The sequence below is a fragment of the Neodiprion fabricii genome, chromosome 4 (genome assembly GCF_021155785.1).
Source record: "Neodiprion fabricii isolate iyNeoFabr1 chromosome 4, iyNeoFabr1.1, whole genome shotgun sequence".
In the NCBI taxonomy this organism is placed as follows: Eukaryota; Metazoa; Arthropoda; class Insecta; order Hymenoptera; family Diprionidae; genus Neodiprion; species Neodiprion fabricii.
In genome coordinates, this window is record NC_060242.1 from 33314096 (window position 1) to 33339574 (window position 25479).

General features: G+C 48.7%; 1 protein-coding gene across 1 annotated transcript in view; it reads right to left on the reverse strand.

The window, feature by feature from the left end:
* The window catches only part of LOC124179845 (MOXD1 homolog 2), a 91663-nt gene that overhangs the window by 19521 nt on the left and 46663 nt on the right, over positions 1-25479 (reverse strand). The window contains exon 3 of the mRNA XM_046564647.1: positions 6390-6539. Coding sequence (XP_046420603.1) covers positions 6390-6539 — 150 coding nt within the window. The remainder of the gene's footprint in view (positions 1-6389; positions 6540-25479) is intronic.

A 25479-nucleotide genomic window follows, 5' to 3' on the forward strand; every position in this document is an offset into this window, starting at 1 on the left:
TTTCTACGTACGTACAACGTACTGGCGCACGAAAATACGCTACCCGTATTAGCCGAGTGAGCAAGTAACGAACTAGCCGCAATATTTATCCGCGATAAAGGGGATCGACGATCCAACTACTCTGTAAAATTCCTTCAAAGAGATAAAATACCCCGCAGTTACAAAGGCGCTGGTCCACGCCAATAAATACGCGCGATAACAGCTTGCTCAGGTGTTTTATACTCGGCCCAGGTGCAGCTGGCTCCTGGTTCCGTGTCTCCAAACTCCGGGCGATAAGAGTGACCTTATTCCCCGCCTCAGAACCTCAGCACCCGCCTTGGAACAGTAGCGAACTTAACAGGGCAAGACTCCCGCCTTCTCGCAGGGTGCTGGAAGTGTGATCAAACTTTCCTTTTAGAGTTGGACAGCGTCGTGTTCGCGCCCCGCAGCTATTTCTCCGTAAATTGTTTAAAAAATTCAACCCGAGGATTACAAATTCACTTTTCAAACTTTCTAAAATTTTCCACATTAACCGAATCACTCGGTGTGAGGGGTTGTATAGGCTGGCGATGGATTGTTCCTGGAGCGGCAGAGCTTCGTCGACTTAGCGTAAGTAGGAAGGATTAATGTAACTCCTTGAGACCCGGTGCAGGTCTAAGCATCGAAGCATGCAGGGCTCGGCGGTCTGCAGGTATAACCAATTTCATCTTACCCGTCAAGCATGCAAATTAGCTGCATACAAAATAAACCAATGCAAACCGGAAGTTATCGCCTGGCCGTTGACGAGAAACGACGCGAAGTTCTGATCGTGCGATGTTAGCGAGCGAACCCCTTTTTTCCGAACAAGAAACGCGTTTATCGTATGGAATCATCCTCTTCCGTTTACCGGCGACATCCTGCACAGCTGGCGTTGACAAGACGGCCGAAAGGGTTTTTGAAACTATTGCACGAGCAGATCCTGCGCTTACGATGATTAAGTTTGTCTCGAGTTGCAATGAGCCGTATAAAGGTACTATCGGGCCGATCTTCGTCCTGAGAAAACAAGCGAAACTCCTTGCTCCTCCCATATCGGCGGATAAAATCCTTCTGATAATTATCGCAAAGTGCAGAAGAGCACCTCCGGTTTCTATTCGTCGAGGGGACGCAGTCGGAAAGGATCAGATAGGATCTTTCGGTTACAAGTACGGAAGCGTTACTCCGAGTCGTCTTCGTGGTACGGAAAGAAACTTCGCGACTTTAATAACTATACGTTAGCACGGCGAAGCTTCGAGTATAACTTTGTGTAATCTGTGACTAATCTCGTAACTAGCACCGGTTCAACGAAAGACCGGAATTAAGGATAATCCGAAATACGAGTTTAATTGCTGACCCTTCGGATCCCTCATAATCGCGGACCGACGTTCCAAGGGATTGGTCCGGATAGCTGTAGCGGGTAGAAATCTGATTGCGAAACTGATTTACGAAACTTTCGTTCACGCGTTTGGTAAATTGGAACCAAAAGTTGGCGACATTATATTTCCCACGCTCGTATACCAAACAGAAAACTATATCCAACAAGGAGGAGATTTCGATTTTTTCACTACGGCAATCGGACGGGCGCAATATAAATTTTCTTTCTCACAATTGCGAAATTTGCAACGATATAGTTCAGTGTTCGCAACCGACATTAGTTTTTTTAAGAAATCGAAAACACGCTCAAATGACACGGTGCTCCTCGAACGTTGTTTCCGTCGTTTGTTTACAAATCTTGGATAAACATGTTTTTGGCACCGCTCTAGAAGAAGAACTCGAAATACCCTTGCTCGGAGTGGGAAAAAAGATAAAGAATGAAAATAAAACAAACTTTTTTCAGAGGTAAACTATTGCCACCGTAAATAGGATTCTCCAGTGGTTTCCTCCCCATCATCCCCGTTTCACCACGGAAGCTCGCGTATTCGCGACGGAAAATCAGCATATAAAATAGCGAGAAACGGCGATGCCGTACCGCCGCATTTGTAGAGAGATCCAGACTCGCGGATCGGATTCAACAGCAACCAAATGTCAATTAAGAAAGTTTTCACCTAAGATAGTGGGCAACGGTTCAACGACATCGGCATGCCACTGATATTGCAGGTATTTTCGTAGCGCAAAGGTAGGCGAGAGTCGTCAGAAAACCGAGATAGAAACCAGGTCAACAAGCCAATTTTATACCGGTAAGGGCATCGCCTTATTTCGGCCCCCAGAGTACGTTCCTCGGAGCAGCGAGAATCCCCGAGGGACGGGGTCGAATTTACATACCAGGAACAAACAAGCAAGGCAGTTCGTTCGATCGTTCCGCGTCTCGCGAAGATCTGAAGGGAGAAAGAGAGAACCGAGAAAGGGAGACGGGATTCCCAGGATTTTCGCGCGAGCTTTCGCCGTACGTCCCGACGGTCCGTGAATCGCGCGCGGCATCATCTGTGCTCTCACGTTCTTTGGTAGTACCTCGTAAATTTCCAACGAACCAACCGTTCGACGAATTGCTTCCTGGAGTAGGAATGCCTCTTATTAGTTCCATAACCCGGTGCGAGGATCGATTCCCTCGAGATATTTCGTGACGGAAGAGAAAAGGGAAGGTCTTACAACGGAAATTCCGCCATGATTCGTCCGTCAGCGACGCGCGCAGGATATCTCGATTTTCAACGTACAAGTGTGATATTCGACAAAGCCAGCAGGCATTGGCAGTTGGAAATTAATCAAATTCCCCTCCCCCCCCCCCCCCCCCTCTGCTATATCGTACTAATCTTTCTAGATACGAAGACCGAATGCGAACCGAGCTTTCGAAACACTGCTGAATATCCGCCTTGCGCGCCGAGACGAAATTCCGAAGGAGTTACTTTACCTTGCATATACACGACATGAGCGCACGCCGCGCCCCGGTCCGCGTGATAAATCACGCATTACTCGAAAGGTCGGAGTAAAATATTACCGGTATCTAATCCTACTTCTTTTCAGCCGCAGTCAAATTTCTCAACTGACGTTTATTCGATCATCGCAAAGTGCTCGTCTTGTTGGTTGTCGTTACATCGTTCCATCTTTCTCCGCATAAAATCGCGATCCCGATGCACACGTAACACGTCCGACCAGACGATGGTTACGTTTCATTCACCTAATAAGAAGTAATGCAACGCAAAGGTAAATATTATACGACAATTCACCCCGGATAAGAAACCGTGTCGCCACGATAGTTAAGAACCGCCGTAGACGTCTTAATCACGGTAGACGTCTACCCCATCTGAAAACGCCGTAAAACGAGAGCCGAGTTTTCAAGTTGCAGCTTGATTGCACGTTTCACAAGTGTTTGTACAAACAAACAGATTTGGGTGACCGAGCTGTCGGAATCGCGATAGATCGAACTCGATCGGTGACTCCAGGCAAACGGCGTGGTGTGAACGAAAAATTACACACGCGTGTTGCAGTCAGCGTGAAAACACACAGCGTGCCCAGGGGCTCGAATAGGACGTCACGCGATCAGATAAAGTTATGCAGACCGTCGGGCTGTTCGGACGCTGTTTCCCGGGGGATAAGATCTCGATTTGTTTGCTATTTTTGAAAGCACATGCCCGCCGTACGGGACGCGTGCGATATGTATGGGAAAGGCAGGTATTCTTGTTGCGTGTCACCCACGCCTTCCCCGGCTTTCAAGCCGATCTCAACCCCTCAATTTTAACCCTGCATATATAATAAAACCGACAGTCACCGACCTCGAGCACTCGCGGGACGTTCGAAGCGACTCTGCAGCTGCAACCCGCAACCACAAAATTATAACCGTAGAGATTTCCACCCGGTGCATTAGCCGAGAGTCTCTACTTAATTATATGTAAATACGCAGGGCTGTTTGTCTGGACTAGCGAGGTTGTGCGCCGTTGGTATGAGTCGGGCGTCGCGACGCGGACGCCCTCGAATACATGAATACATAAGCCCTGAGCGCGGCTCTCCTAGGCTCTAGGCTGCATCGCGGCATCGGCAGGCGAGGGCGAGTAATATCCGTCGGCGAGCCATCCTCGAAACGACGTAATTCCGTAGTACCCGGTTATTATTACATAAATGCGCTGATCATTATACGCCATTGTTTAGCATATAACACGGCTAATGGCGTAATCGCTCCCTAGCCTCGACTTCCCGATTCTCGTCGATAAAACGGCCGCTCTGTTGAACACGCGTTTTGATTGTGGCTTTTTCTCATTCGGAGGAAGATGAGCGATCACTGCTTGTCATTACGACGCAACTGGTTGCTCCGCGCTTTTTGGAACGGTTCTTCGATGCTTCTTCACCGTGAACCGTATGAGGTCTCCGGTATTACTGCCGTGCGCCGATGCGGGGGGTTTACGATCTCGAAATTTGCATCTTTACGGGGATACCTGTGCGGGTAATGCAGTTTTACAGAAATTACCCACTTTGCATGCTGCCTATTACCGCGTGGCCGATCTCGAAACCTCGAAAATTGCTCTGCAATTGGAGTCTAGAATCCGCACGCGGTGAAAAACACACTATTGAAGTTGGTATAAGGTTAAAGTAATGACGCATCGAAACAAAGCTCGTTAATTTACTATTTGGGAACGATTTTAAAAAAGTTTAGTCTGCGCAATACGAGTATGTTCTGCTTCAATTACGGATTACTGAATTTAAAACAATTCTGAAGTTGCGAAGTGAACGTTTTTTTCTTTTTTTTTTTCTTGAATACGCATCGTTATGCTAACGCTATACGAACTTCAACCTCGTTAAAAAGCGTGCCATGCATCAACCGCAGAGGTCGCTCGGGGATCGAGCAACGGGGATTAGAAAAAGTTCTTACGACGTACGGCTTCTTTAGGAGAATTAGTTTTACCGAAAGTATAACTGTACTTTGTACCGATCATGAACGATAGTGGCCTTACACCGGATCCAATCGAGATCGCTGTGTCGTGCTGCAGCAGTGATTATGAGAGAGAAATTGGAATGGAAACAAGCACGAATAAAAAAAAAAAAAAAAGAAGAAGAAATAAAGTAAACACAAAAGACTACGGTAGCCACAGCATAAATTCCACGCGGAACGGAAGAGCAAGAAGTAATATGTATATACATATATTTATATATAGGTATATAAGTCCACCTATACAAAAGAAGGGAATTCCTGGTGGGCAGAAAACAATGAAACGTGAATAAATGGGCTCCTTAACAAGGCGGATATATCTCAAAGCTACAACTATACCGTTTCTAGTGCACCGGTTGTATCTTGAACACGCTTCAACGGTCTTTCGCCGCCTTTGCTTAAGCCCATTTTCCACTTAAGCCTCGTAAAGAATTATTTGCCATTCCCTTTTGCCGCTTGCGCTACTGCGCTTTAATTGCTTGCAGCTCGACAGAAGCCATTGAGAGACTGTTATTAACCTTGGTTTTAGTTGAATCCGATACTCGTGAGCGGGTTTAGAAAAATAAAATATTAGAGAAGAGTGGAGGAGGTATGAGAGAAGACCTTCGTAAATCTTTACTTGGAATTCTTATAGCTTTTTAGCCGGCATTATATCAACCCTTTCGTTAATTTTCTCGCTGCGCTTGCCAAACTGAATTTTCATTCCTTTGCCAGGTGGAAAGTGAGATGGGACTTTGATCTGGTGGAATAATTAATTTCTGATCCTTTGAAGGTTTCGTTTCTGTTCTAACCCAAAGGCGTAATGACTTCAGCTAGATTCCGAGGTTCCCGGAAATTTGAATAGTCGGTTCAAAGCAGGGGCACAATTGGACGCGCATACGTATATAAATATACATATATTCTGGTGCACGAGGAATTTCCTACCCTTGTGAAACGTTGCGATGCTCCAAAATTGAATAAGGCTTTAAAGCTCGTGAAGGATACTACCTGTGCACGCATCCCCTCCGAATTTTCGCGAATCGTCGCACTGATTCCGAGGGAACGTAATTGAGCCACTGTGCCAGTATTCCATTCCACACACCTCTCCGTTTATGTACCATCTTACATACGTATACCTTGGGCACCTACACCTTCGCCGATACTTCTATCCCTCTTGGAAAATACAATCACGTTCCGTAAATCCTATCCCTTAGCTGAACAGGAAGATTGAATCTAGAAACAATTACGTCTTCATCCGATCGGTAAGTATGTCCCTGCGGAAGACAATTTTTCGTTCAAATCCTTTGATAAGAAGGAAGAGAGTCGCTGCCGCGGGGCATGAATGAAATTCAATAAGGTCGCGGGGATCGTCCAACTACGAGCGAAAAGGTATATAGGAGAAGAACGAGGTAGAAATGAGAAGAATGAAACCGGCCAGCACAGCTGGGCTACGGGCAGGAAGGTTATGTATACATAAAACATATATACATATGTGTGTACGTGCGTGCGTGCGTGTGTGTAATAGACATCTATGTAAAGTACAATAGAAAAGAGCACTCACCGTGATCTTCAGATCTCTTGGGTCGCAGGTGTCGTACCTTCTGCTGAATCGCAGTACCGTATGGGTTTTGTTCTCGTATCCAAGTAGAAGACGATAGTCCTGACTGGAGTCCATTTGCGGATCTCTGCTGGCATCCTTCACGTGTCGATCCTGGGAAAAAAAATAAAATGGGAATAAGAACATAGAGTACGAAATGTTCTTGGGACGGATTTCGAACATCGCTTCCCTCCGCGTACGTAGGTACCTATTTCCATTGGGGGTACTATTCGCGTGTCCTGTGCCGCACGGAGACCCCGAAGCGAACCGAGTCGTGCGATAAGAGTGCCTCGTGAACTCGGTTGCGGTGAATAAACAAGTTTTCACACCCTGCAAAGTGTACTCTTGGTCATAATAATTGCGATCCAAGTACCCGGATGGCCTCGAGAGGATATGGGAAAAGCTACAGGTGTGATCTTGGCGTCGCAGCAGTTGAGGGCACAGGGCATCGATCGAAAACTACGATATTCCGGCTATGGAAAATCCCGTGGCGTTCGTAATAAGGCGAACCCCTCTCGACCACCACGGGTGAAAGTTCGATGAAGCACCAGGACGGGTTGAAGCTTTCGCACCACCCCCGCTATGCGTGACCCGAGATCGATCGATCCTGGCGCGGGGGCGTTTAATGACGAAACAATTGGTGCCTGGACGTTTCCCTACCACCTTTGCGTTTGTAATAGCTCTCACGTCGTCCCGAATCGCGGCCTCTCGTTGTCGTACAAACAAGGCGCGATTAAAGGGTGAGACCAGCGACAAAACTTACAATTAGTGCCGATTACCACGCGTTCCAGATTTATGGGTAAGAGGAAAAATTGGGTCGAGCAGCGGCGATAGATCGGACGAGTAGACCTGAATAATATACCCGGGCATAGTTCGTCATCGGCCGAGGTAGCCAGCAGCTAGAGTTTTCTCGCATCGTTTCAGAAGCTCCGAAACAGCTTTCCTTACGTACCGAATACAACCACCTAGTCATCCCGAGCTGTTCTTCGGTGTTTTCACAACAATATAACGGCGCGACGTGTTTCACAATTTTCACCGAGACTGATTCCCGTGCGATCGAATAACCAACCACCGTCGTCAGCTGTCCATGGGACACGGACAAGGTACGTGCAGCCTCGACGTTGGGCGTCCGTGGGTCTGCGCCCTGGGCTTCTTAACATCCTCGTGGGTTGGAGGACGAGTTTTTGTCCAGAGAATTCCGGACCGTCGCCTCGAAATAATTAACCAGGGTTGGCGTTGCACCGTTTCACGGCACAATGTATATGCCCATGTAAGCGGCGTGCGCGATTGGAAACTATTGTTTGCTGTTAAACGAGTTTTTATTTTTCATCCCGGGTTTTATTAAAATTTTATTCGGTCCCGTGGCTGCTAGAGCTTCGCGACGGTTGCGTGCCACTGCAGGCGTCACGCGCGTTACCGCGCCTCTCCTTCCAAACCGTCGACTTTGTGCCGCATATGCCCTTGTTCACCGGAAACCGGAGAAACACTCGTTCCTAATCCGCTGCAGGTTACGTGGTTTCGATGTCACCGCAATATCCGTCGATCTCTCCTTTTCTCCCCTATTTGTTTCCGCGTTCGTTTCCCCGAATGCGTCACATTTCCCGTAGAAACGCGATTGGTAATATCAGAGGATCATTTTTTCTCAACGAGAAAAAAAAAAAAAAAAAACATCGGTTTCACCAGCCTGCAGTAAAGTGTTGACCGCTAGCTCAAGTTACTTCAACGATTATCCGATCATTTAGGGCGGTACGAGAACGTCGACGGGATCGTGCACAGTGCGTACAAAACTACGACAGAATTACCGATGACTCGGGTATAATGTCAGTCAGTCAAAACTTTCTGATCATTTCGACCCGCGAGACGTTTCACGGTTTGACATGAGCCAACCCACCGTGATTGCAGGTTGACGTTTCAAGAAATCTCCCTTCCTCGGTCATTTATAGTAGGCAATTTGTAACCACAAGTTGTCGATGCTCTGTAATATTGAATTTTTCGATATCGATGATTTTCGTATGTAGCGGGTCAACCGTTTCGAAAATGAGAATGAAACATCGCGTTACACCGCGAACTGGTGATAAACGATCAAAAAGCAGAGGTCACAATCATCCACTCTTTTTGTATATACCTTCATGCAGATAGTGAATCGACCTCTGTATGTTATAACCTCAAGCGATTCGAACATGCGACGAAGCGCCTGTCGTTGTTGCTTGATAAACGCGATAACTCGGTTGGAGAATCGGCGTGACCAGCCCGATAACTCGACACCAGGTATACAACGATTATACGGGACCGATCACGCATCAGTCCACTTGTCACGTCGATCATACGCCGCGGCGATTCGTGATGGAGAAATTCGATGCGCCTCTCTCACAATCAGCTACTCTGCACCAAGTGGCATAAATATCCACCCCGGGGCGTATAGTAGTCGTACAAAATAAATGCAACAGTTTCGCGGACGCTTATCGCATTTCGTTCGTGCACGTTCACAGGTTTTAAATACATATCGACTTTGTACCCGTTGTACAAACGTCACGCTATCGAGTTCCACGTCGCGGGATACAATATAACAAGGCAAGATGTTTACGCAGCGATTTCTCGAAACGAAATCTATATACTTACTCCGATGTATGTACGTACCGACGCGCGACGAGTAAACAGCCACCGAGCATGTTTTTACAGTAGGAAAAATTCGATAAGGACGTCGCGATGTTCCGATACTCGGAAAAACTCTACGGCAATACACGGTGTATCTCGATGACTTTTGAACGGCGTTAATTCGATTTTTGTCGAATGTATTTAAATCATTCGATCGCGCATACGTTAGGCCATTGATCGCTCAACGTCCGTGCGTGTAATCCCGATCGGCGTCCGGACACGACGATTGTAACGTGCAACGCGGATTTGGGTGACGCCGGTGTTGCGAATGGTAATAACACGAGGCACGTCGCGGTCCCGATATAATACGAGGGTCACGTGACACGAGAGAACCGCGAAGAAGTATAAGGCCGGTTTTTTGGGACCGGTATAACCGTGGCTCAGGGACCGTGTCGGAGCAGACGGGCGACCGATTCGACGCGCTCATGACTTGGCGCGTCGTCTTGGATTCACCGCGGTGACGAGACCTGCGCTTTTGGTCGGCTCTGTTGCGCTCGTCGCTAAACAGTGATAAGCTGCGGCTGAATATTGATGAGCGTGGAATTGAAAGGGGAAGACGACGCTACGAGGTGGTCGGTATTATCTGCTGCTGCAGATCCGTGTGTGGAAATTGAGGAAGCTGCAGGCGACTGCGTGGGGATAACGAGATGGAAACAGTTAACGCAATAAAGGGATTAATTCGGTCTCATATTTCTCAAACGAGTTGACGCAACTCCTCCCGGAGCGACAGCCGAGATCCAGAATTCCGAGATCTCGTCCCTGCGGTGCACGTGTGTGCCCGGGTGGCACGGCACCGAGACGAGATCTTGAGATTTTTAGATAAACGCTGGTGGAGCGTCGCACCGCGACGGGGATCTCGGTTCTCATCTGGGAATGCAGCGATTCTGACTTTCACCCTTTGCAGCGAGGGGTCCGGGTGGTTTCAGGCCCTCCGGGACCCGGGGACCCGCGCATCATGAGAGCTGGACAGCCTCTCCGCGATGAGGCTCGCATTCCGTTCCATGAGCTTACGGAGTTCCTTGACACGTCTCAAACTCCGTTTTCGCGGCCGAGTTAGCCTCTAATTACTTCATCGTCGCTTGCCCGGATGATCCCAAACAGCCTCGGACCTCATAGTTCAGCAGCTGGAAACTCCTAACAAGCGGACGGTCGTTATAATGACCCAGCTATCGGACTTGAAATTGTTTCGACAACCACTCTGCGCGCTTCGATGTGCAGACAGCTTCGCACGGAGTTCATGATTTGTACTCAACTGCAAGAAGCTAATAATTAGACGAGCGAAATATACACGTGAGCGGCTCGAGTGTGACGCAAAAGATTATTTAAAAACAAGGAATAACGATTCCGTAAGGATTTGACGAACTTACCGCGTGATGGAAGAAGTCTTTGGTATCTTTTTGCTTCCGATTTGTGTTGCAGCTGTGTATTTGACTGTTATAAATATGTATATTTCCAGGCATGTCAGAAGAGATAACTGACGGTAAACCGTCGGTATGGCAGCCTAGAATTTAGTACATTTAAAGTTGTACAAGAGATCGTTGAGAAAGATGAGAAATTACTTCTGGGTTCGTGGCTGATGGTGAGATCGACTAGCACCGGATGTTTTAATACATTCTAATCGTGGATAATTTCGAAGGGATACCCGAATGCCCGGTTTCCTGAACTCGGCTGCTTAGGCGTAGTGGCTTGAAGCGTAAAAGTATAATAATGAAGAAAATATCTCCGTTGAAAAAAGGAAGAAAGGGAAGCAAAAAAGGGGGAAAAAATTAGGTAAAGATCTTCCCGAGTCAGCGAGGCAGTTTTACACCCGTCAAGTAACACGATACGGGATCGCGAGGCGAGAGCAGCGGTAAAAAATATTCTCTCCAGGTCCAAAGTGGGTAAGTGAGAGTAAGTAGTCTCTCGTCTCAGTGGTCTCTTAACGAGGAGTAAACAAAGAATATACGAATGAAGTAATCAAGGTTAATGCCATCACGTTCCTCCGCTTCTCAGTTCTCCACTTCACTCCATCTCGTATTCCATCACAAAAATGTCGCCGCATCAAGTGGCACATTTGAATACCACAGCAGCTTTGTTCCCTTGGCGTGATATCGAGTGCGTCTTTTCCTCCCGTGTGTCAAGGATCTTGTATTCAAGTTAGGAGACGATAATAAGAAGGGTGTAATATGCGTATCGGCTCTTGTATACGACGCTTCTGTCAACGGCGTAAGCGACCCTATTACTCGGCCCGTCATTTGCAGCCTGAACTTCCGGTCGCAGGAAATGCGGAGCTTGGTACTCCCGGACTTGACGCGAGAACGCTGAAGATATTTAAAACGCGAAAACCGCTATTCCGGCGGCGTTCGATACCTGACGGAGCGGGAGACTTGGTTGGCAATTACTCAAGTTCCAAGTTCGAACTGAAACCCTGGAGGGATGGTGGGACCCGTGTAAAACGCGAAGCTAGAGGGCGAGCAGTGACGCCGATTTCGGTCGGAATCAAATCGATAAAAGCAGGTGAGCTTTCGAGAAGGAACTGCAGCCTCGGGGCAGACGAGTAGACAAGTAGGTGCTCGTCCAGGCGTGTGCTGACTCTTCTTCCCGGCTCTCTATCTGATTGAAGGCTACCCAACGGCTATTGATATCCGCGGGCGAGCTAGGGTAAGAGGGTTGCGAGCCGAAGAAAGCGGTGAAAGAGAGCTGAAATGTGGTCGGTCATAGGCTGATTGGGGCACCAGAGAGCGGAGCTCGCTTTGCTCTGCTCAATTCATTCCCAACTTAGCTTCGCGAGCAGGTACCGCAAGTGCAGGATGAGAAGAGCTTTTGCCCGAGGTACGAGAGGATGGGATGAGGAGCGAAAAGTAGAGAGGATGAGGGATGAACGAGGATCGCTGGAACGCGCGGATCCTGCATCGGTGGAAGGCGGTGAAAAATCCCAAAGCCATTCTTCATCCCGGAGCCAGAAGCACGGTTGACGATCATGGTCCACCACGGGTATCTTCTTCCTTTTTTTCTTCCTCCTATTCTTCTCTGTATATGCACACCGAATGCCACCCGCATCAGATAATATTTAAATTAATGATAAACATTTATAAAAGCGTTTTGTTATACATAAAACATATTTGGATCATTGTGAGCCGGCCGTAGGAACGAGGATTATGAATTCAGGCCCGTTCTCGTCCTCCGGATCCGCCTCTCCCTCTCTCCTCCCGTGGAAGCATTGTCCGGTGGCTCTCTCATCTCCATAACGGGTTATTGCTTTCCACCTTCGCCTCTCTCTTTATCCCGCATGATCGCCGGTACGCTCTCGGCGTATCAACCCTACGTTTCGTTTCCTCTCTCCTCCTCCTTCTGGTATACCTACTTAAGAGGAACAGCCCAGGCTCGATCCGATTTCAGATTGTTTTCTTTCTCGGTTAAACGTCCAAATAACGCATTCATATGCGACGTGCTCTCGCGACATTAGTTTTACGGTTTTGCTCCGGGATATGTAGAGTGATACGATCGGCCCGACTAGCTGCTCGCCGTCTCCTCCTTCTTCTGCCGATCGTCTCTCTTCCATTTCGGCTCCCCGCCACTTAGCTCAGGCCTCCTCTTCTCGACTCGGCGAGGCTCGGATGATAAAAGAACCGAACTCACGGCACCGCACCGCGCTGCCAGAGCACGATCTTGCGCAGCTACCGAGAATACGAGACGCGATGTTTATGCATAAATGTCGGCCTTAACCGCGCGGCGTGCACATAAATATACAATGGATATACCGCGGGCCGGTGCTCCGGTGACATGTCGGCGAATCTCTTGAATGACAAATCTCCCTGCCAACGCACCCGCGTTTAACATTCGCGATACACACTCTCTTCTTGGATGCCCGCCGAACACGGCGCGTCACCGTTCCGACGTCGATTCAACGGCTCAGAAACTGTCAACGTCCACCCCAAGAGCCATTATCGAGGATTAGTGTATCACCGTGGGAATAACGCGTCACGCGTTTCTCGAGGCGGGGAAAATTTCGCGACCTCGTGTCAGGTGTGCGGTTTCATTTTCGAGGCAAAGCTGAGAGGATTTGCTCCGATTGCCGTAAAGGAGCGAAGGAGAGTCGAAGAAGAAGAAGAAGAAGAAGAAGAAGAAGAAGAACACGATTGGAAAGAAATAGATCAATTATCCACCTCCGAGTTACGTAAACGCGCGTTGGCCAAGCCGCTGCGTGATCCTACATTGTTAAAGTCGGGTGAAGAAATGAAAGAGATACATAGGCGGTCGGACAAGGCCGATACCGTTAACATTGATCAAACCCTCGTTCTTCTTCCCTCGGCAGAGAGACTCCGGATAAATGCCGAAAGGCAACGTTACGCAACTCGTACATAAACTACACCGGTCACAAGAGAAAACGCGTATGCTGTAAGGTGAAGCCATTGGCTCGATAAGACCGCTTCTAAATATCCATCCTCCCTTCGTCAATATTCGATAATACGGATGGATAGCGATTCCATCGACATTTCTCAGCACGCGATTGAACGGTTATTTACAGTTACACGTAATGTTACAGTTTATCGACGAGATATCTCCCATGCTCTTGGCAATCGGTTCGGAGGCTCGAGGGCTCTGGCGGCCATGTAAAATTCCAAAACGAACGATTATTAATTTGACGAGGCGACCACCCCGCTGGACCACACCTTGAAGATTCATAATGCGGAGATGTTATCTCGACGATATACATATACCACTACGGCTACCAGATTCCACCTAGTGCTTTTAAGGGACGCGCACGTCACTCTGTTCCTTATCAGTGAATTCTCTTTACAAGGTATTGGAGTTGGAGTACGAGCTAAGCTACTACACTTTTAACTTTCTTCTCTGCTGTTCTTTTTTTCGTTCTCCTTCCTACCGGTAGGGGAATAAATTAAGATCAAAGTGAGGTTTATTAATTGGGTAGAAAATCTGGCGCGAGAATCCGTGCAAAGGAGACGATGAGACTCGGGCGATAAGGAAAGGGAGAGAAAGTGAATAAGAAACCCCGGCTTGTCGGTGCTTTTCAAGCATTTGCGAAACACCCCAGTGTCACTACTCTTAAAACGCTGTTTGTACGTTGTATATAAAAACCAGTGCCCGTCCCGTCGACGGCCCGGGGAAAAATCTTGACGTAATATTAACGGATCTTGGTTGAAAATTACCGGGTGTGTATAAAACTTCACAAGGAATCTCTGCCAGGCGGGAAGGAAGCGAAGGAAATGGCCTCTCTCTCCGACCTTTCCGGTGCGGGTAAAGCGAGGTATTTTAAAGCGTCGTTTCCCGACACCGTTCCGACAGGTAACAACCTAAGCTTGCGCGTTATTAGTAAATTATAATGCACCCGAGACGTGAATTACCCAGGCTGATGCGCCGACAAAGGCGGGAGCTTGTATCTTTGCCGGGTAACCTACAGCCGGGCATGTATAAGACTCCGTGGTGCGATGCAGTTTCAAGGAGGCGGGGTAAATAATTTCTAATTACTCTCTATGTTCGCTGCAACGAGCGCGGATAGAGCAAATAGCGAAGACCCGGAAGGAAAATAGTGGCGGGAGGAAAGAATGGATGGGAAAAAAGAAGCCCGAAAGCTCTAGAACCGCGCTTGCAGTCTGCACACGCTAGCGTGCCGACTCTCCTCACCCTTTCCGAGGTTGGCCTCTGTAACATACAGCAGCAATGCGGCGTTCCCAAAGCCGGGCCAATTCAGCTCCCGGTTTAAAACTTACTCAGCGCATTTCATGACAAGACCGAGTTTACATCCCTGTTTTAACTTCGGGACGTATACGTGAAGACTCGTGCTTCCGAGTTCCGGGGGGGGGGGGGAAGAGAGTCGGATTGTGCCCGTGCAGCGGGTAAAAAAAAAAGATGAAAACCCGCGAGGAAACTTACATGCTGAATAAACGAGTCTCCTTAAGTTGACGAGGAAACTTTTCAAGCCTCATGAAAATGCATCGAAAGAAAACTGAGGTGAAAAGCACACCCGCGAAACGAAAGACCGCGTAATAAAGAAACGTGTTATACGTGGGTCTGTACCGACAATTAGTGCACAAGTCTCCTGCGGCGTCGCGCCGTTTTCCAGCTTTTTCGCATTCACAGGAGTGGCAAAAAGACCGCGCGCTTTTCCGTCTTTAACACTGGGGTGTTTTTGCGTTTCGACGCTCGCTTGTATTCCGCACCCACGTAAATTCGTTTCCAAGAATTTTTTTTCCACGCGAATATCACACCGACAACAATAATCGTTATGTAAGAATGTGACGGTGAAAGTTTCAGCCCTGGTTTTACGACGCGGCATTTTCTCGTTAACGTTGGGCGTCACTAAGCGTCAAAAGTCCGCGGAACGGACTCTGCAGGCACACTGCTCACGATGCAATTATTGAAAAACGATTTGCCAACCGCAGAATATTCCATAATTTCAGTTTGACTGGTGGTCGGTCACTTCTGACTACCGTCGTAAACGTTTTAACGACTTCTGCCCGGTCCTGAAATTGACATTTTTCATTGCTCCGATATATTTCCAGCGAACCGTACAAGCGAGGCAGGCACCTGTGTTGCCTTTGCGCTCGACGCGTAAGTTCGTTAACCGTAACAGAAAATACGCGGCGTTTCCAGGCATGGAGTAAAACCAGAGGATCAACTGCAGCACGAATCTAACATATCTGAATATCAAACTAAAGCCTCGAAGTCGAAAATGGAACGATGGGTGGTTCAGGCGCACCGATCCCGTTTTGGAAACACCTTCGTAACGGAAAAAGGTAGGTATACGTTCTATGTTTGCGGAAATTGAACAGGTTTTACGGGTTTCAGAAGCTTGTTCGGTGGAAGAATTTCCGCCCTCGCACCCGGATTTGCCGAGTCCGCACAAAACTAGTCACACACGGTGAAATCATTCTCACGAAAACAACGCTAGGAGCAAAACAGTGACAAGATACCGAAGGAAGATATCATTTCGCAGATTCTAGTTCTCTATCGGGCGCACCGATTAACGATTTCAATGAATTAACACAGAAGAATGTCGTAAGAATTGTATCGTCGAAGCCTCGCAAAGTACGTCACGGTCGATATATGACGTCCCGGTTGCATAGCACCGCTAGTTTTCAACCGATTGAATAATTGATTCGTCATTCATGTCGTGGGACTCTATACGGGGATACACTTTGGGAACAAAACAAACCGAATAAAATATCTGGAACGGAGTTACGAGTCTCTTCGGTCGGTTGCTTGAAGGTGCGCAAAGGAAGACTTCCCTGCATCTAGGTTGTGAATTAAACAGCGAAGGTTCTAAAAGTCGGGGTCTCATGGACAGCAAAAGTACAGTAAAACGAGTAACTACAAATTTGCGTATAACCGGAAAATTGCGACTTCAATTAAGATTAGACAGTTGAAAAAAAAAGAACCCGTACAATCAGCGAGTCGTCGAGCTTTTCTGCTGTACAATACCTCCGGCCGGCGACAAGGCCCCGTTCGTTCCGGCCGTCCCCCCGAAGCCTTTACAAAATCAGGTTTCTTTCGGCAAGAACGCCGACCGAAGATATCAGGCTTGACTGCAGTGCGATGAAGGGCGGATGGTCAGTTGCCTCGTGCACAAGCATGCGTATACACATACCTGACGTATACCCGCACTACTTAATACGCCGACGATAAACTAAGCGATGGGGAGCCGCGTTTGCGATGAGAGGGAAGGAGCCGAGAGAGGCAAGGAGGGCCGCCTGCCATCCCGACTTCCACGCGTGCCCACGGATGGACGGACGGTGGAATCCGGAGGGCCCGGCTACCGGCTACCAGCTACCGTCGGCGAGGAACAACGAGACACACGCACTGCACGCGTGTGAGTCGGTAAGCTTGCGTGTGCGTGGGTTTACTCGTCTGTACGCGAAGCCGTATTACACGTGTATACGCGTGCGGGTCTGTACACGCGGCAAAGCTACGTGGGAAGAAGTAGAAGAAGGATAAAAGAAGGTGGATGAGAAGGAGAAAGAGGAGGAACTCGCGCTCCTATAACCAGATCTCCACAAATGTCGGTCGTTCGAATTCCACGTCGTGGTCAAAGCCAGCCTCTATTATCGATGGTGGCTGCGGCATCTCGAGATAATTCGACTAATGGGTCGTGTAGACACCGACGTTGGGACTCTTGGCGTGAAGTCGTTGCTCGTTGTAAGGCCATTCACGGGGCTGTAATAATAACAAGATAGTCGTTGGCCTGAATTCACGATCAAAATATGCGTTCAGAATAACCGCTTTCAATTTTTCTACCCCGCTGCCTTTATCTTTGAAAAATTATTTGTATCGGAATCATGTATTTTTCTCTTTCTCTCTCTCTCTCTCTCTCCTCAAATATACCTATACATCGCATTCAACTTGAAAGCTAGAAAAGCTTGTAATGTGTTTTTACGTCGGAGATGCGGAGACAGCTGAGCCGAGACACTCGATTGCTTCCATGAAATATTTTATTCCGAAATATCGTCCCGCAACTGCATTCCACATCCCGGATTCGCACACTCCGTGGGACACGTATAAGAGAGGCGATCGAGAGTTTCTGCGGCGCCAGAAATAGGCGTCTTGGTTGTCAGGCGTGGAGATCGGCTGGGTCTACGCCCCCGCCCACACACACAGCTCTGAAACACGCCGATCTCAATCCAGTTTTCTTCTTGCGCTTCGCAGCTTGACACTGTTCGCTGCGCGGTCGCGCCTGTTCGATGTCCTGCTCCTTTTTCTCCGCACCGTTTTATTGCCGACTCGTGGTCTTCGCCGCGTCGCATCGCTTCGTGTTTTCTTTTTCCTCTTTATGTCCTTTTTTCTTCACTACGTCTCCGCATTTTTTTTTTTTTTATCGTTTTCTGTCGCAGAAACAACAGACGGGGGGCCCGATTTCGCGATTGAAATACGACGCGTGCAGAGTATAGGCGAGGAAACGCGTTGCCCCGGTTTCAAAACGGATACAAACTTGCGCCGGGTAAAAACTCGTGGAAAAATCAATGATATTTCATTACTCAACGTAACTCGGGCGTTTTTATAGGCGGAACGAAGTTGATCATGGCGGACGTGGAGGGGCCCCGTGCCGAACATTCACAAATGTAAACTTGACCGATGGAAGGAAACTTTCTCTTTTATACGAGCCGGAATCGATTAAGACGTTACCCCGGCGATCGAAGCACGGCGGTCAATTTCAATCCGATTGCTCCTCGCATATACGCCGTTGATACGACGGTGCGTCGGAATTGAAAGAGTAGCCATTATCGGGAACAGGAATATCGACCGATTTGGAGAAAAATTATCTTTATCGGTTGAAAAATCGACGGGTATTTCAAGAAGGGAGATCAGACCTTCGATCTCGTTTCGATCGGTGCTAGCTTCACGGTCGATTGCCTTCCTCTCTCAAAGTAGGTACACTCGAGACCGAGGTCACGAGGCACAAGGGCTGCAGGCCGCACCCAGTCCAAACGTGACTCACGAAACATTGCACTCATTCCAGCAATTAACATTCGTCGGTGCCAAGTAGGCAACTCCGGTGTCGTGCTTTCGACGTACGTACCGGCCAGACGAGTGACGTTGAAGAATGACCAGGATCACCACGCGAACTGCTTACGGCTACAATGGAGTCAACATTGCTTTACGGTGACCGAGATAACCGTGTGGGTATAATATTTCACTCCGAGTAGGTGCGCAAAGAGAAATTACCATTCTAGCCCGAAAATCGAGTCATCCAGAAATGGTGAGCTTCTTGCCCATATATTTCCACAATCATGGATCATCTACATTCTTCCATGCTCGCGAGGCACGGCGTCGTGTCATTCAATCGTTCACCTCGCTCGGTGACCACAACCTGATGGGTGGGTATAAGGGGGGAAAAAAGTGTGCATTGTCCAGCTGAGAAGATCGTGTGACGGGTATTGTAGACGCTTTCCGAGGGCATTGTCAAGCTGTAGCACGGAGCTGCAAGCTGGTTAGCTACACGAATTAACGACCAGATAATCCCCACCTACCGCAACCTTAAGGTATTGATCATCAACCAACGGAAATTACATCTTTCTCTCAAGGTTCTATTACCTTGCCGGTTTCTTCCTAACGATGGAGATGAGAAGCAAGGAAAAAACTAAAGATCCGTCTCAAAACCATCTCCGCTTCGTGAACGAGAAGCGACGGTGCAGAAGTTGTCACGGTGCAGCTGGTATACAACGTCGCAGATAAAGACTCTGGTTTGAAAATAACGTTGCTGCTTGGTCTTTTCTATACGCGAAATAACGTTACAGGTGTATATGTATATACGTATACAGGTATATAGACAACGAGAGCTATCCAATTTGAGTGGTAAGCCGAGGAGAAGGAGAAGCGGTCTCAAAGCGAAAGAGGAAAACAAGAAGGGGGAAATTGAGACGCGGGAATGTTTGGCGGAGCGGGAGTAGCGTTCTAACAAGCGCCTCACTCTTTGCGGCGGGGGTGGGTCGGGGGACGAGGACGATGGTGGCGGTGGTGGTGGTGGGGTTGGGGGGCAAAAGAAAGAAGCGCGACTTATTTTCCTATTTTTGATGCGTACCCGTGCCTGCGGTATAACAACGCGGGCACGCGGCCGTTCTCAGATTGCAACCAACAGTTCGGATAATGCCTGTCTTACGGAACGGCGGCGGCGGGATGGGACGAAGGAAAGAGAACGAGTAGAAATGGAGGGGGGATGCCGCGATAGGACGCTCGTTCGATTTCGAGATCATTGCCAAGCGGAGCAGCGAACGATTGCCGGTCGGTGGGTAGGTAGGTAGGTAGGAAGGTTGGCTACACTCACCTAACGTATACTCGCAAGCTATCGGCGCATCTTCTCATTACCATAACTAGTTCCCCTCCTCGCCTCGTGTGCCTCTCCTTCGGTATAATTTCGTCCTCCATGAATCATTCCCCGGTACAGATTCACGTTCTTGGTCCGGCTCGCAGGACCCTCGGTACCTTGCAGGAAACCGCGGTAAGGAGGAGGAGGAGGAGGAGGAGAAACGATCTCGGACTCGACTACCGTCTCGACGCGCAAGAACGGCGGCGGCAGCTGCCCGGCTGCACCTTATAAGATCACTCCGGTAGAGATGACGCGGTTGATAGGTTGCGGCGACTCTTCGCCCCCGTATCTCGTGACGGTCTGCACGACAAACACCTCGTACCGTACGGAAAATATCATCTCTCGGTCCTCGTCGACCTCGTCGACCGTGAAATGTCCGAGATGACTTATGCCGGTGGGCAACTCCCCGTCGTAAAAAGAAGATCAGTGGCGTGCCGGGCCGTGGGGAAAAGCCGGCGAGGCTCAGCTGCATCGCTGAATCTTAATACCTCCGGGCCACGCGCCCTCGTCCTCCTCCTCGGCTACCGGTTCGACAAACGTGCGGGAGCTTCTCGGAACTTCTCAAGTCGTTATCGTCGGCTGACTCCGAGAACCCGGTTCGCAATTAGCACGAGATTGCCATCGAGAAACAGGACGGTGGTTGCGACCTCGTGTCACGCGGCTTTCAGGCCCCAAAGAGAGGTACGTGTCAGTCAATACGGAGCACGTATCAACCCTCTCTTCCAGGGGCGGTCTCCAATTTTCGCTGACTTTGTACTTACGTCCGGAATTTTGCCTCCGTGCAGTCTGTCTGCCGGAATACCTGTTGTTTCTTTTTTCACTCGTCGCTCTTTTTCAAGGTACTCGTAAAGACGGTAAAGAGGAAAGAAAAACGTCAGGATATATATAACCACAAAGAGCGGTTTGATACGATCTGAAGAAGAAGGGTGGTGGGACATCGGGGAGCTCAAGGGGTGGAAAAAACTAGCACATTTTGTCGGACGGTTATAGAACTGGCTAGCGGCTGACTCTGCAAAGCCGTCTTTACGCTGCAGCTCAGGCAGTTGTTACGTCGCAGAGATATTGGACGTGGATTTGAAATAGGCGAAGGGGGTTCCTCGGCAATACATCTCCATCCGCCAGCTAGAAACAAGACTCTCTATCTGTGTCGGGGAACATCGCGGCACGCTCGTGTATATTCTACGAGTGTCTCTCCTCATCGTCGCGAGTACGGTATAGCGCTTCTCCAGTTCCGTCCAGCCCGTGTAAGCCAGTTTCGCCTCGAGGATTACGTCATAAGCCAGGTCCTTAAAAGCCAGCAGATTTGATCCTTTGTGTAGTCCTCCGCTCCGCTTTGTACCATCCACTGGAAACCGGCTGCCATCCGTTATTCTCCGTAGGATGAGAAAAATACTTATACTTCGGCATGAATCGACGTAAGTTCAGCGTCATTCTTCGTCACCAAAATACTCACGAATCTGGAGAGTAACTTACACACGATCGGAAGGCCTGAAACTCCGTTCCATCTTAGAGTCGGTCCGCCGTGCGTACCTGCGTCGCTTACGTCGTCCACGTGCGTGTGCGTGGGTCAGAACTAGGGGCAAGCCGTAAAGTCGACAGTGATTCGTCATTCCGCTAGTTGGTTGAAGAAGCGGGTTTCAAGAGCGCCTCGCAGGACCCTTTGAAGCAGATTTCAGATAAAACTTGAAAGGCTTAAAAGAGAACAAAGGGCGACGTAGACGGACCGACATAATATCTCAAGCTCGCAGAGTCGCCCCCGTCCCGTTCCGGCGCGACCGCGACCATGCACGACCTGCAGGACCACTTGGGCTCTTGGGTAATAACAGTCGACGGTGGCCCGAATAAACCGGGACAAATAAATTGTCATAATAAGAGGGGCGATAGGATCTCGTATCTCGACTCAGGCCGTGGACCAGCCTCGCGCCCCGTTCTCTTCTCTTCTCCTCTCTTTCACCACGCCGCGCGTATGTTCGCCCGTACGAACGAAACAGCCACATACGACGACTCCGGTGACGTAGCACAACACCAAAGTGTCAGCGCGGTACCACAAACTGACGGCGATGCCGGCCCGCCGGCGTTCGGACTCGGTACGGGTCGACTACAGCATACCGCGAGCTTGTCCGGATATATCAAGGAATCTTTACCATCGAGTCGACGAGGAAGCCAGCCTCTGGCTCGTTCACGTAATAATAACACGTGTAAGGTATAATAGCTGTACTTCAACCTGTCAACCGGCGGCAGGAGCCGAACCGGGCCTAAAAGCTGATGCGTCAAGTACCGAAGGCAGGTACGCGAGAATACGAAACACACTGAACGGATAATATACGTGTGATGTTCTTCGTTATCCTTTGTAGGGGAACGCGGGGGGGAGATGGATACGAAACTAGAATTAGAATGGAAATGGTATTAAATCAGTTCTCTTTCAAAAGGCGAGCAGCTCGAGACACAGAGTAAATAATATCTAAAACGAATATCAGAATGACAAGGCGTGATTTGACAAAACGCGCCTGCGGTGCCTTCATTCCGGGCTATCGCTCGTGTGGGAGCGTGTTTCTTCAATCTCTCACATCGCTGCCGGTCATTCCAAACCTATGGCTCGACGAGCGCCGTGTGCATGTGTAACGTATCATTATGTATGTGGAACAAAGAGACAGCTTGGTTAATTGGCCCGAGCATGATGGATCGAACGACCCCGATCCGATCCGATCCGACGGATGTCACCTCTGACGATCGGGTGTTTCTGCTTCGAGAATTTCGGATCTGACTTGGTGTTTGCTGCTAAGCCGTCCGATTCACGGTAGCTCGGACATAGCTGAATTGTGATTTGTGGAAATACCAGCGAGACGTCAAAACGTGGCGCAATTAGCCAGTCTGAGAAGGGACGGGACTCCGATCGGCAGACCAAGGTCCGCTCGCTCCAAGTCAGTTGATAAACTGGTTACATATTGCCTCGTCGCGAGTCACTCGACAAACCAACAAGCAACTGTGTGTGTCTAGGATTATCGATAAGACGCGCGGGCATCAGGTTTCGATACCCACCGATATAACCTCCAACGGCCGGTCTCGGACGACGCTTGTTTGAACGACAAGCGAGTCGATGCGCGGTATTTGAGCATAATCAAACTACGTCGCTCGTGCCTCTTCCGAAAATTTCACCAGATAAGCAGTAATCATAAGTCCATACGACGATAACGGTCTTCTTGCCGTAGGTAGTCTACCGCCATTGACAATATCTCTGATGCTCATGGTCAAAGTTCGCGTCATATCGTCACAAGCAACGGAGAATCACGGTGTTCTCAAGTATCGTACATACGAATCGACTAAAAATGCAAATAAGGAACGGAACCATTCGCCAAAAGTTTGGATAAAGGCACAACAACGACGACTCGGAATTTAGAGGGACGAGATAAGGACAACGCCGTTTGGTGGCGTCGGCGCCTGGCTTAACGGGTGAAAAGATATATCGACGTGCCTACGACATGTGGGTAGGTATCCATGTACGTGTACAATTGTACTCTCGTGTATACACGCGCCAGCAACCCTTCATCTTCTTCTTCTTCTTCTTCTTTTTCTTTTTCTTCTTCTTCTTCTTCTTCTTCTTCTTCTTCCTCTTCTTTTCTTCTTTACTCGAAGATATGGGGACAGCTGTACTTCGTCTTGACTATGGACGTACCGCGCGAGCGCAACGTTCGGCTTTGAAGCTAACAGATAGGCGTCGACCGATAGGCTTCGGCTTTACAGAGAACAAATAAGCAGGGAAGAAAAGTATTACACGGTGTAACGACACACACAGGCCGCGTACTGTGGTAGAAATTCGAGAGCCTGGAGCCAAAATATTTATCCTTTGTTGGGTGGAAATTTTCTGTGACATAAGTGATCAAGGTGTCAGTAGAGGAAGGGTTCATCCGGAGAGCCGAAAAAGGATAGCGCCGCAGACTCCTTCGACCTAATTTCGTTTCGATCCCGTATCTGACGTCCGGGCATCTCCCTCCCGATCCAAGATCCAAGATTCAAGATTCAAGATTCTCCGTCGTTCCTTCGCACCTTACGTATCCGTGTGTGACACTATCGGATCTATGATCGACGTCCTACCAGGAAGGTAGCCGCTGGACGTTTGTACCGGCGCGAAGTTAGTCAGTCGGCTGGCGTTATAATATTGATCTGTAGCGTATCCACGAGACTAGGCGTGATCCATCACCTTCTATTTCGCTCTCCGTTCTCCTTTACCCTCCCGGCGTAGAGGGACCGCAGACAGAGGTCCGTGCATACACAATCCTCGACCGCTCTTCGGATATCGTATACGGGGTAAATTTCTCTCCGAGGTCTTATTCTTTCCCGGATATGCGAGATTGCCCCGCATGTTTCTCGCCGACGCGAGTCGGTGCAATTCTAACACATCCGACATTACACACGTGTATTATGGGTAGGTATAACTCGGTACGTGTACCTACATGAAACACGTACGTCTCTTTTCCCCGATTTTCTATACCCCGGCAAAGTTTATGCAATGCGGTAAAATAAAACTCAGCTTCTCGGGTGACTCGTTGTTACCCTTTATATCAACCGGCTTATCGGTACGTGTGCGTACATATATATACTCGATCCCTTAGACTGTCGAGCCGCCATTCGCCGACGTACAGTGCGTCCACCAGGCACGTCCAGGGTCAAGTGCTTTTTGCAGATGTTACTCGAGCAACGGCGAGGGTTCCTAAAATCGTAGATAACCTATTTGAATAATCCAAGCAGGCTGTTTGGGTTATCGCGAAAGGGGTCTCGGGCGGAATGAAAAAAATGGAATAAAAAACAATGGGTACAAAAAAAAAACAAAAAAAAAACAAAGATTATTAAAGTGAAAAAAATGCTTCAACTGTAACGCGAAATAGGTCAGAAAGTTGCGTCGAGTAAATTCTTCACAAAACTTGGCCCGGCAGCCTCACTCCTTTTTTTCTTGACGAAGTATTCCATTGTTTTCGATTGTATTTTTTCTTTCCTTTAATATCCCACACTCCCCACGCTGTTCTTTGTCCCTTGTATTCAGCGCGTTTTCAATTTATATATAATAACAGTTTCCCGAGTTTTCTTTTCTCTTCGAATATCTTCTCTTTTTTCACCTGCGAAATTTCATACAATGGTATACAACAATTGTATGAGAGAAATAATTAAATTAATTGGCCGCGAGTATAATAATTGTACAGTAAACGATAGTTGAAGAACGGCGGCACGTCCAGCACGGATGCGGCGATATATCAGCCGGCGACTTAAAGCCTCGGTGAATTTGCGCGGTAGCGGCGTAACACAGGCGCATACGTCGTCGCGGTATTAACATATAGCCGAGTTTAACAAGGGTGCGGACAGTAAATCTGGGAAGCAGGAATCCGCGAGCGCGGGTGGAATTTGGCCGTCGTTTTATACGCGCTGCCAAGTAAGTCTTGGGGCTAGAGAAGCGCGCGCGCGCAACGGTGACGACAGTGGGGCCGAAAAAAGCCGGGCCTTATTTGGGCCATTCCGTTGGGCACTTAACGAGACGAGCCGTGGTTTAGAAACGGGATCACGTAGAGCTTGGCCGCCGCCGCCGCCGCACGTACGAATTAATCTTAC